This window comes from Coloeus monedula (assembly GCF_965178545.1).
Source record: "Coloeus monedula genome assembly, chromosome: 7".
In the NCBI taxonomy this organism is placed as follows: domain Eukaryota; kingdom Metazoa; phylum Chordata; class Aves; order Passeriformes; family Corvidae; genus Coloeus; species Coloeus monedula.
Genome location: NC_138787.1, coordinates 12944912 through 12957363, shown reverse-complemented (window position 1 = coordinate 12957363; position 12452 = coordinate 12944912). Strand labels below are relative to the sequence as shown.

Sequence of the window (12452 nt, the reverse complement as noted above, 5' to 3'; positions counted from 1 at the left end):
CGGGGGGCGCCGGGAAGGCGGCGGCGCGCGGCCTCTCGGGAGCGCGGCGGGCGCGCGGCACGCGGGCGGTGCGCGGTCCCGCGGGGGGCTCGGCCGGGGCGCGTCGCGACACGTGGTCGGTGCCGGTATCGGCGACAGCAGCGGCGGCGGCGATGGCGCAGCTCACGGCGCGGTTCCGCACCGAGAACCGCAGGTGAGGGGCCTCCCCTCCCTCCCGGGCCGAGGGTGGGATCGGGAGCGGGTGGCGCAGTGGCGGTAACGGCGCGCTGTGCCCGCAGGTTCGCCGTGGAGGATGTGCCCTTCTCGGTGCCCGCGGCCTCCGAGACCACCGACCTCAGCCACCTCATCAACAAGCTGCTGGCGGCAGGGCACGGTAGGTCTCGCGGCGGGGGCGGCCCCTCGGAGCCCGGCGTCCCGCGTGTGCGGCCGGGCCGGGCCCGGCCCCGCGTGGGCTGTCACAGCCCGGCGGCACCCGCGGGCCCTCGGCGGGGACGGCGACAGCCCGAGCCGGCCCTGCCCCGCTGTTTTGGCCTGGCTGCCTATAGTAAGGCACTCCTGGGACTTGATCTGAAGCGCTGCGGGTACTGCTGGGCATTCCCAGGAGAAACGCTCCGAAGGCTGGAATACTGTGTGTGCCCGGCGCCACAGGCCAGGCTGCCACAGCAGATGGGAATGGAAGCGTTCCCAAAACCTGGCACAAGATCTAATGAAACCAAAGGTTTGGGGTTTATGACAGCCTTTAATAAAACGTCAGCCATTCTGTCAGTGCTGAAATGGGCTGACTGACTTGAAAGATTATCTGGGGAAAGGCACTTGTGCAATGTTGTTGGAAAATCCCATTTTCCATAAGAAACTGGGTCAGTGGTATCATACCCTGCTTCTTGAGGCTTTTGCAAGTTGCTTTTGACCCATGAAATTGCAAACAATCTGGAATGGAAAACGAATGCACAGTGCAGTGCTTCTGCCAAAATGCAGGGCCTTTGTCATTTATGCCATTACAAAGGGAGAAATATGAACCAAAAATTCTTAGGATTTTCCTACTGCTGCCACAAATACAGGGCTCTAGCTGGTGGTAACAAGTGGCAAGATCCATACAGAACAGTCAGGAAGCACCACTGGGGTTTGATTATGCATAGCTACAGCAAAAATATAGTAAGAGGCAAACAGCTCTTTGAACCCCAACAGAAAATTTTCCTTCCTCTTAACTTAAATAATCCTGTGGAAGTAATGGGCTGCCCCCTTAAAACTGGGAGAAGAAAACAAGGGGTTGAGTTTTTGGTTCTTGTTGTCATTTATTTTGGGCTTTTGGTCTTGTTTTGGGGAGGGTTATTTATGTTTGGGTCTTTTTTAAACCTCTTCCTGACTCCATTTTCCTGAACCAGTCTCAAAATGATGCCATTAGTGATGGTATCAAATAAATAGTGACACCTGAACGTTGATTTTTCCCTGATTCGTTTCAGCGGATCACAAGTATGTGGAATTTGACTTCCTTATCAATGGCCAGTTCTTGCGATTGCCGTTGGTCACACACATGGAAATGGAAAATATTTCCACAGTAAGTCATACTCAGTTTCTCCCCTTCTAGGACAGTAGAACAGACTTAGCCTCAATCTGATTTAGGTATTGCACTGTCAGCTAGGTAGATTTGCTTGTTCAGTTTTATTTCTTGTCTGACCACTTTTCCAGGAGAATTCCATGTATTTTTGAATCCATTATGAGTGTGATTAGAGTGATTAGAGACAGGGCCATGCAAGGAACATAGTTATCCAATCTGTTGTCTGTATACAGTTCAGAGGGGAAATTCTTGTCTTACTCAGTTCATCATTAATGTATATTTTTGTCTCTTATGGTGGGGGATAATGAGGAAGATTAATATTACCTCTAGAAAATGTTGCAAAGTGTTTTAGACGCTTTAGTTTTGTACTAGTAAATATAGAAGAAGAGGAATGTAAGAAGAGTTAAATCACTTGGTTTTGCTTCCAGCTTGCTATTAATAGTAATTTGATAAAAATATGGAAAGCAATATAATTCACACTTACTTTTCGAAATACTTTAGTTCTACTGATGTGACTTGGATACCAAGACCTTTGCTCAATAAACTTGCATATTTGTACCACACTACAGTTAAATTTTACTGTTATTGATTAAAAAACCACACTACATCACTAAATAAGTATTTTGTCTGTGAGCTCAGGAAGAAGTGGTGGAAATAGAGTACGTGGAGAAATACATGGCCCCTCAGCCAGAAGAATGCATCTTCCATGATGACTGGATCAGTTCTGTTCAAGCCACTGAAGAATGGTACCACACTGAGCTAATTCTAAGTTTTGTCTTGCTTATTCGTGTTCCTCCATGGTGTTAAATGGAGTGCTATTCTCTCTTTAATAATCCCTTGGCTGGGTTTTTCTCTCCTCTTTGCTTTGTTTCTTTTTCTTTTAACCTGTCAAGTCACTCAGCTACTTGCAGTTCACTGACAGTGACTTTAACACAGGTAGAAAACAGCTAGAGACACTGAACAGGAGATACTCCTTATACAAATGAACAAAAGAAATGCTGTTTAGAATCCTTTCTCCTAAAGGAAAGCAAGTTTTCCTCATCTCTCTTTTTTGCTTAAACCCGTGACTTCCAATGTGACGCCCATTAGCAACAAATAGAATAGCATACCTTTCTGCAGAGATTTTCCTTAAAAAAAGCCAGAGAGCCATAATTGTCTTTTTCTACTGTGTTTTCACATTCATTTTCCAATCAACTAGGCGATGTTCATATATTAAGAAGAGGTTTGAAAATGCTTTGAGAACCTCTGGCAACATACTACAAACAACAAATGAAGTTTTAAATTATGTAAATAATATAAGTCATCTCAGGTCTCACCTACCAGAACATGCAGTATTCTCACTGCTTGTTTTTCTGGCCTGTACTCCTGGCCTCCCAGTTGCAAAGCTTTAATGAAGCTTTGCTCTGTAGCAAAAAGATTTTTTTACTCTTTCAAGCTATTTTTTTAAAACAGCTATTGTGCTAATATTTTTCCAAGTTTCTGGTTGAGGCTTTATTTCATAAAAACATTTGTTGGTCTTAAAGACAATGATGCTTAAAATGCTGTACCCTGTAGGATATTAACTGGCTGCTACGATCAGACTGCTCGGATCTGGTCTGTGGAAGGAAAATCCATCATGACAATAGCTGGGCATACAGAAGTGGTGAAGGATGTGGCGTGGGTGAAGCAAGGTCAGTATATATAGCAGGGACAGAGTAGTAATTTGATTTACTGGGGGAGAAATGCTGGCATTCCTTAACCACAAATATTTAATTACCTAAATGTAATTATTTCAATCTCTGTCAGTGGTGTCAGAAATGAAGTCATGGTGTGCATAAAATACTTCTTTAACAGTAATGAATATAGTTACTTTAAGATGGTTGTTGTCTATCCACCTTGCAGTCTCCATTTGCAAATACTGGTGTATATAGTTATATTAATTGTACTTGCAGGGTAACATGATGTAGACTGAAATACATACAAGTTTCTGTCTATCTGCTATTTCTTCTAGGATTAGAATAATTATTTATAAAGACTTTGGAAAGCTGAGCTGGGCTTGAGTGTAACTTTTTTCTCCCTCAGATAGTTTATCGTGCCTGTTACTCAGCGCTTCCATGGACCAAACTGTCCTGCTCTGGGAGTGGAACGTGGAGAAAAACAAAGTGAAAGCCCTTCACTGCTGCAGGGGACACGCTGGCAGTGTCGAGTCTGTGGCTGTTGATTGTACAAGAACCAAAGTGAGTGACTCCTCCTGGAAAGGAACCTTTGTGATTTGGGATTTAGCAGCCTGTACCTCAAAAATCCTCTTTTTGTCCCTGCATGGGTATTCATCATCATGATTTTATGACACACTGATAATTTTCCAGTCTTGTTATAAGTGGTGGTTATTTAGAATTAGGTGTGTTACATCAGTGCTAAGCTTTAGAATCACAGAATCATTTAGTTTAGAAAACAAGTTAAATTTTAAAGTATATTTTACTTTAAATGCATGCTAATTTTGTGCTATAATGAATATTTTCAAATTTGACCTACATTTTTGCAGTGGTTGTGGTGGGAAAAAAATTTCCAGAGTACTTTGAAAAAGCAGGTGGTAAAGAGGTTCTTTCCCTTCACCCAGGAATTCAACAGTTATGAGCACTCCCACCAAAGGTGGAGTCAGTGCTCCCAGCTCGACTCACTATCCAACAGGTTAAAGTAAACGTTTTGGTGTTGAAGGAAATAGATATTTTGTAGATATTTTTCCTACAAATAAAGTAAAAAGAATAATCTCTTCCAAGGTCTCTCTGGATCAACATTTAACAAAATGTTTCTGTTCATACAGTTCTGCAGTGGATCCTGGGATAAGATGTTAAAGATCTGGTCTGCAGGTAAGATGTAAGTTTGTAGGGCTGTACATCACTGTGCTGAGTTACTGGTTTGGTTAATTACATGATTTCAGATCTGGTTATCACCTGCATGATGGTTGTAGGCACCACAGATATGGGGATTTGCTTAATTACTTACATGGAGATGGAATTCAAAAACCTCTAGCTCAAGTCTGCCTGTCTTTTGTCACAGTACCTACAGATGAAGAGGATGAAATGGAAGAAGCAGCTAACAGACCACGGAAAAAGCAGAAAACTGAACAGCTGGGACTAACAAGGGTAAGATGAACTCCAGGTTTGTCCAGGATTTTTCTTTAGAAGTGTAGCCACAATGAATAATTTCTCTTTGCTAAAGGTGACTTTAAAATTTCTGCTGGTATGTCTCAGGATAATCAGACATTTTCATTTGTTGAAATAATAGATTTTTTTGATGATAACTCACTCAAATCTGTCACTATTAAATTCTAGACTCCCCTGGCAACCCTCTCTGGCCACACAGAAGCCATCTCCTCTGTGCTGTGGTCAGATGCTGAAGAAATTTGCAGCGCATCATGGGACCACACCATTAAACTCTGGGATGCTGAGACTGGAGATCTCAAATCAACTTTGGTGAGATCATTGTACTCTGTAGATTCAGCTGCAGTCCAGCTCAGAGGAAAAAAAAAAAGCTGTGTAAAATAGTAGCTCCTCTCTTATAGTTATTATTTTCTTTACTGACAGACAGGAAACAAAGTGTTTAATTCTGTCTCCTACTCACCCCTGTGTCGACGTCTTGCATCAGGGAGCACTGACAGACATATCAGACTATGGGATCCTCGCAGCAAAGGTGAGCTAAAACATGCATGGTCTCTTTAGTTCTTCAAAATCAGAACTTTGTCCTGTGGAGAGACATCTCACAAACTTTTCTGGTCCCTCTGCTTGAAACTAGCCCTTTGGGGCTTTTATTAAATACAAAGGTTACATCTATTTTCTGTATTCTGGTGCAAGACTTGTTTTAATTTCTTACCTAATAATTTAGAAATCTAACTGGGCTTAGGTTTTCCTTTATTTTTAAACTTACTAATAGATGTGCAACTGTGCAGTTGCAGAACGAAATTTTTTTTGGTAAGGTTCAGACTTAGGCTAGTCTGATAATCATTAAAGTGAAATAGTAGTCACTTGGATATGGTACTGTGTATCATAAACAGATGGAATTGTGGATATTATGACTGAGCCTATACCAGATTTATTTTCATAAACACATTTCATAGAATGGTCTGGGTTGGAAGGGACCTTAAAGATCATCTAATTCCAACCCTCCTGCCCTGGGCAGGGCCTCCTTCCACTAGAGCAGATTGCTCAGAGCACCACCCAGCCTGGCCTTGAACACATCTTTGTTGTAGGCTCTGTTCAGGTACTGAAAGGCCACAAATAGTAAATAATGTTTACTTATTTAGCGTCTGTAAATCTAATCCAAAGTTCACTAGCATATTACATGTTGTTAATAAAAGCAATTTTTTTTGTTTGCTTTAAAAAAAAAAGCTTTAAAAAGAAAGTTTAGTGACAAAAGAAAATACATTTTGAGGGGTTTGGACTGGGTTTCTTTTTTGTTTGGTTGGGTTTGTTTCTTTGGGTTTTTTTCTTCCCCAGAACTTGTGTGGCTTACATTTTTGTTCACTTTAAATAAAGTTCACTTAACTTGAACTGCAATCACACTGGATTTTGTGCACATCTTAAAAGTGCTGGTTTCAGCATCTGTGTTTTTTCCTCTTTCTATTCAGATGGCTCCTTGGTTCTCCTGTCTCTGACTTCTCACACAGGCTGGGTGACATCTGTGAAGTGGTCACCTACCCACGAGCATCAGCTGATCTCTGGTTCTCTGGACAACATTGTGAAGCTTTGGGACACAAGGAGGTAAAATAAACCTGTGTTTCTTGCTGTTCAAAGGCATGTAAGCTTACAGGGTGAGCTACCCCTCATGAAATAGCAAAAGCAGTCAGAGACATTCATTGGAAACCCCTGTGACATTTGTGAAAATCCTCTAGGTTTTGGAAGTCAACCATATAATGAAAGGAAGAAAAATACTTGTAGTCTACCAGAGGGCTGGAAAACACACACAGCTGAGCAGCATCTACATGTGGAAGAAGGAAATTAGAACAAATTCTTCCTAACAACTGATTGAATTTCAGTCTCAAAGTTGTTTGCAAGCAGATGAAAAATGTTGCTGCTTTTCTCTTTGGGGATGTAGGAGAGGATAATACCAACGTGATCAGCTCTGGAGAAAGCAGAGGAGTACAGACATGGTCAATGTCTGTACTCTCAAAGTGTTTGTAACTGCTTGACCACATCTGTTTGATAGCACTGTGATAGCATTTCTTCCTGGGACCAGTTGTTGTTTGTGATTGCTCACCTAACTTCAAACCTGTTTTTCGCCAGTTGCAAAGCTCCTCTGTATGACTTGGCTGCTCATGAAGACAAGGTTTTGTGTGTGGACTGGACAGAAGCAGGGGTAAGAATCTGAAGAGCAAGTTACTCGATTTATATGCATGGTGTTTAAGAATGGAGCTAAAAGCAGTCATGGATTGTTTCCTTTATGCTCAAAGCTAGAAGAGAACAGGCAGTTGTAGTTGTGCTGTCTGGGTGGTGTCACTTTGTGTGTCCCCACACTCTGCAAAGGGCCATGGTGGGAGCTGAAGCCCTGTAGCATTAACTGAGCATTATATTGATGTTCCAAACTAGGAGAGACAAGAACAGCACTGCACCTTACTCAGAAAACACATGTTCCACAGTACTGCTGTCTGCCATTGGGACTAAAGCAGCAGCATGAAGGAACAGCTGGGGCATGGCAGTCAGTACATGTAGAAGGGGGAAACTATATAATCTTCTATAGCAAGCTGTTCTGCTACTGTTGTGGTACACATGTATTTAAAATTACCAAAAAACCCCATTCTGTGAATGTTCAAGATTCTCAGTAAAAGTCAGGAAAAGCTTAAGCAACTTCCCTACAAAAATTTCACTTCTAATTTTAATAGGAGAGTAAGGGACAAAGTTGCTTCTGCACCTTGATTCTGGGTTTTAGTCATGCATTAACAGTTCATTATTCACTACTACCTTTTAAAAAGGAAAGAAAAATTGAGTCCTTAACTTTTGTGTACTTACTTTGCTTAATTGTGATATTAATCCCAGTTTCCTTCTTTCATCAGTTGTTACTGAGTGGAGGAGCAGACAACAAACTGTATTGCTACAGATACCCAGCTACAGTCTCTGATGTTGGGGCATGAAGGTCAACAGCCAGAAGACTTTTTTTTTTAAAAACAAAGATTTTTGCAGCAGTTGCTTTCTATTAGCATCTCTACACAATCAACTTCCGAAGAAAGGAGGAGTTTGTTGCTCAGAGAGCTGTTTCTGGTTTTGTATTGGCAACCTGTATCCATATTTGTCACAGAAAAACAGCAAAGCCCAAATGGGATTAATGTGAAAGGTCATTTCCTCCCTTTTTGATGGCTTTGAATTAATGTCTTTTAAATGACTATTTGTATAGCCCTTTTAATAAGAACTAAACTGTTTACTGATACTTACAGAAAAACTACTCACTGACTAAATTATTTTTTGAGTTTACCTGCTTTCCACTGGAAAAAAAAATAAAGCTTTTATCAACAGTTCATTGGTTTAGTGTGTCATTTCAGAAAAAAATGAGATTTCACCTCTCCTCAGTCTGGCTGTTGGCAGTTCTTATTATTTGGTCCTTAATTAATGAACCCAGGCTTCTTTCTAGGATGAAGACTTGGTATGTTTGCAGTGTAAATAGCACGATATAGAGGAACTTGACAGATTTACTGGCAGATGAAATATTCTGTATTTTAGTAGCTCATAAATAAGGGCTGTAGATTATAAGAATGCCAGCCTTGTACCACAGTACTTCTTGTGTTGCAGTACAACTAATGTGGTATCTTGGTCCTAAAAGCATGTTTGTAGAAACAAGTGATGGATCACAAACAGAATGCAGAAGAAGTAATTTGTTCTTAGAAAGAGCAGATACAAAAAGTTTCAGTAGCTTTTAGGTTGATAGAGAGGATAAGAGCTATTCAAACATGCTCAGTTTCTCTGCTGGTGGTTTTGCTTTGAGTTCATTTAAATGAAAAAGCTGTTGCTGCCACTTGTTAGATGACATATATGTGATGTTAAAGCAGCACACTGGTAAACTGCGTGGAAACCACACTTGAATATCCTCACCAGTGTCTTGGCTTTCGATCAGTGTAAGACCTGTCCAGCACAAACAAGTCAAATGCTTGAATTAATAATTTTTCTTTGAAGAGTGAGAACTCTGACCTCCAGGTTCATAATATGTATTATTATATATAGACTATATATATAATACATATATAGTTCTGAGTAAGGAGTTTTAAGAAATACCAAAGAGCAAAACTGGTGAAAATGGCAAAGGACAGGGGAAGGATCTCTGATCCCTTTGCTCTGCAAGTGAAGTACTGCAACTAATAACTTATATGCATATGTCTAAAGATTCATGAATGCAAGATAAGTAACCTTAATATGGTTTTCTTGCCTTCCCAGAAAGGTTTACAAAACAGTTTTTAAAAAGACCGTGTCACTTGAAGTGTCAGCTTATCTTAGAGTAATATTATTTAGACTTAAGAAAACCCAGCTGGCATTAGTTGTTTCAGTTTCAAACAGTGAATCTATTAGATCTACTATCACCTGTAATAAATACACAGATTGTATCTAAAAAAGTAGGTTTTGATGGACCACAGTTAAAAGCAGGAGCATTTTTACACCCTCCTCTTATTTGGAAAAGTACTGTGGCAAAAGAACAGACCAAGAAGGAACTAAGTAAACCATATTAACATGAAGTGATACCGGTGTAAGTACACTGTATTTTTGGAATATATCTGTATTACCACAGTCCATGAATTATCCTGAAACCAATGCTTTTTACATTTGGCTGACAGTTCTTTGGATAATCTATAATCCTAAATAAAATGTTTTAATATGACTTTCCTTTCAAACATGCAGTCCTTTTGTTTAAAATGATTGTGTGAAATTACAGTGGTCAACACAAGTTGATTTTAAAATTGCAGAAGAGCTGAATCAAAAACACGGAAATGCACAATCAAGGTGCTGATGGTGACTCTACTCACAAAAATTAGGTTTTTTTCCTCCCCTAAAAACCATTTCTGCATATTCCTAGTACCCTAGTAGCATAATACAAAACAGTAAAGAATCTTTATGTACCAATTGCTAGTTTTACTTAAACATAAAAGTGATACTACAAGTGAGGGGAATAAAGACAATAATCAGCTACTGCAAGATTGACCTACATTTGGTTTTTTATTGATGGGAGGTGGGGGTTGGTTTTTTTTTTGAGAGGCTGTGCAATACACACTGTTCTATTTCTATCTTTTCATTCTGCACTGACACCTGGCATAAACTGTTCACTAGCACATGTGTGCTGCCTCTAAGTAGAGTTCAAACACCACCATGCATTAAGACACACATTAAAAGCATTAGTTTAAGACAAGGGTTCACCTGCTTGGTCCTTGGCTTAGTGTCACACTTGCATTTTCTGTTCATGTGTTTCCTTTTATCCAGCTGGTTCTTTCAGCTTTCTTCTTGCTTTGAGACTTTCATCTTTGCTTCTGGATGGTTGCCATCCCTTTCCTACAGCCAGCCCTGGCAGAGCACTGTTTTTTCTCTCTTGTTGGCATTTGGTTTATTTTTTTAGTCTCAGTCTTCTCTCAGCTAGGAGATTGAATTAAGGGAAAAACAAGGGAAGGGGGAAGGAAAGAGTAAATGTGGCAGTGACACACAACCTGAGCAGGTGTGTGTGGATAATGTGGATATATGAGTTCGGGCCAACAGTGCAGATCTCCAGCCAGTGCTGCTCTGCTTATCCCTTTCAACACTCAGTCCAGAGCCCAGGGTGAGGTTTGTCCTTAGTGAAGATAAACTTACTGAAGTTTAATTTGTATAGTTTTGTATAGGCTGATAAATTTCCAGGATAAACTCAACATACTCCTCTAGATTTTAGCATGCATACCTTAGGAAACAGATCTAACCACATATGCTTAAAGTGACTTCTACAATTGAAACAAAAATATTTCACAGAGATTGGAAGGAAACACAGAGAAAGGAATACACTTCAAATGAAAACCTCATATCTCAGGAGTTTTCTCCTGCATTTTCTGACATTTCTGCAACAGAAAGCACTAGATAGGCACATGCACAGATTCCCCAAAGGAAAAAGACACACTTTTGTTACACTCTTAAAAGTTGATTTAAATCTCATTAATTATCAGCTTGTTACTTAAATGTGGATATAACTTGAAGAACTCCAGAATTTTTAAGGTTTTTCTCATTACTGAATTAATGGAGGGTACAAACTTATCTCCAAAATTGTGTGATGATAAACGTGATTCTTAAAAAAGCAAACAACCCCTCCAAACAACAACAAACAAAAGTCCCAAACAAGTGGTGGATGTGATTTAGGCTGATCTGCTCCATGACCTCACTGAAATTTCAGCATGTGCTCTTTTCCCTTGATGTAGGGAAGGCAAAATGTTTTATCAGATAAAAACTTAATGAGAACTAGGTCAACATACTTCAGATTTCTACTCTCTGTCAGAATAGGGCTGCCAAGCTGGCCCTCACACACCCCAGTCCAGGGGTAAATGCAGTTTATGGATTATCACCCTGCTTGAATTTGAGAAGCACAAGGCTACAGTGAGCTGCACAGATATTTCATTAGCAAACAACAAGTTGTAGTAGCTTACACTGCAATTTATATGCCAAAAAAAGCCCAATCAAGTTTGAATCACCAATTTTGTTTGATGTAAGGTCATTGGCAGAGATCTCAAATTACAGGCAAAACTTGGGTTGAAATTAATTGCTATGAAAACCAATTTAAATTGTCCTGTAAATTGCATGAAATAAGTGGGTTTTAAGTTGCCAGTGAGAAGCTGGCTCAGTCTGGTCTAGGAAAGACAGCTGCTCAGTCTGGATGAGTCTATTGAGCCATCCAAATCAAGACATGTACTGTATGGAATGCTGAAAATATAATTCAAGCCACAAAAATGTAAATTTCTGTACCAATTTCAATATTCATACTTGAAACTTCAAAATGTTGATTTTCCATGTCTTGGCAATTTATTCCATTGGACACCTAGCAGCCTGTGACCAACGGGGGATCTCTGTACAAGTTTAAAATACTGTAGAACTAAATAAACATTGAAATAAATGCTCTGTGATTAGTACTGACACTTTCAGCCTATAATGTATCATTTAAGCAAAGAAATTTCTCCAAATGTTTGAAATGACCTCTGGATGCAAACCAGAACTCACAGAAACAGAACAGAAAGCTGTATGGAGAAACACGATAAACCAATTATAGTAAAACATTGCAATAATCTATATTGCTTATCCAAAAAGGTCCCCCTCATCACACTTCCTACTATCTATGGTCTTTAAATTTAGAATAGGGAAGTAGTGATCTTCAGACAGACCACAGCTGTTCTAAACTGCATGTGAAAGACAGCTGAAATCCCTTGGAAGAGCCTGCAGGAAATGCTCAGTGAATTAATTCCTCTCCTTTAACTCTCTCTCTATCCCAGTTCTTGAAAACTGTTCAAGTCTGTTACACACACATGCACCAACCAGAAGTCTCTCATGGATTTCTGCTCTCAAGACAGGTCAAAACAACAGCTGACAAAGTGCAGAAGAAATACTGGAAATTGAAACATTCACCAAAGAATGAAGATGAGTATGTGGTAACATCTGATGCAGAGCTGGATGTCAAATTAATGATAAACCTAGGGACCATGAGCAGAGTCAGTATGAATCGATAGGTAGAATATGAATACATGAAAATGGATTGTTCTCCCTGCCAATAACAAGTACTAGTTACTTTCAACAGGACAGCCTCAGTCTCCTGTATCATTTAAAAAGCCCAAAAAAGGGTATCAAGTGTTAGAACAACATTACTGTTTTCTGAAGCTGTTCAGCACCAGAGAGGAAGACCATCTCAAGGCATTTTCCAGTCTTGGTGTCACCACCATATCTGC

General features: G+C 40.1%; 1 protein-coding gene across 1 annotated transcript; it reads left to right on the top strand.

The window, feature by feature from the left end:
* The first annotated feature begins 60 nt into the window (after positions 1 to 60).
* Positions 61 to 8036, top strand: WDR12 (WD repeat domain 12). Its single transcript, XM_082285474.1, has 13 exons — positions 61 to 193; positions 279 to 373; positions 1461 to 1555; positions 2195 to 2301; positions 3110 to 3225; positions 3617 to 3771; positions 4356 to 4401; positions 4592 to 4677; positions 4867 to 5007; positions 5119 to 5224; positions 6159 to 6291; positions 6814 to 6886; positions 7581 to 8036. The coding sequence occupies exons 1-13, from the start codon at positions 153 to 155 to the stop codon at positions 7656 to 7658; spliced, it is 1272 nt and encodes a 423-aa protein (XP_082141600.1). The 5' UTR covers positions 61 to 152; the 3' UTR covers positions 7659 to 8036.
* Positions 8037 to 12452: the final 4416 nt, after the last annotated feature.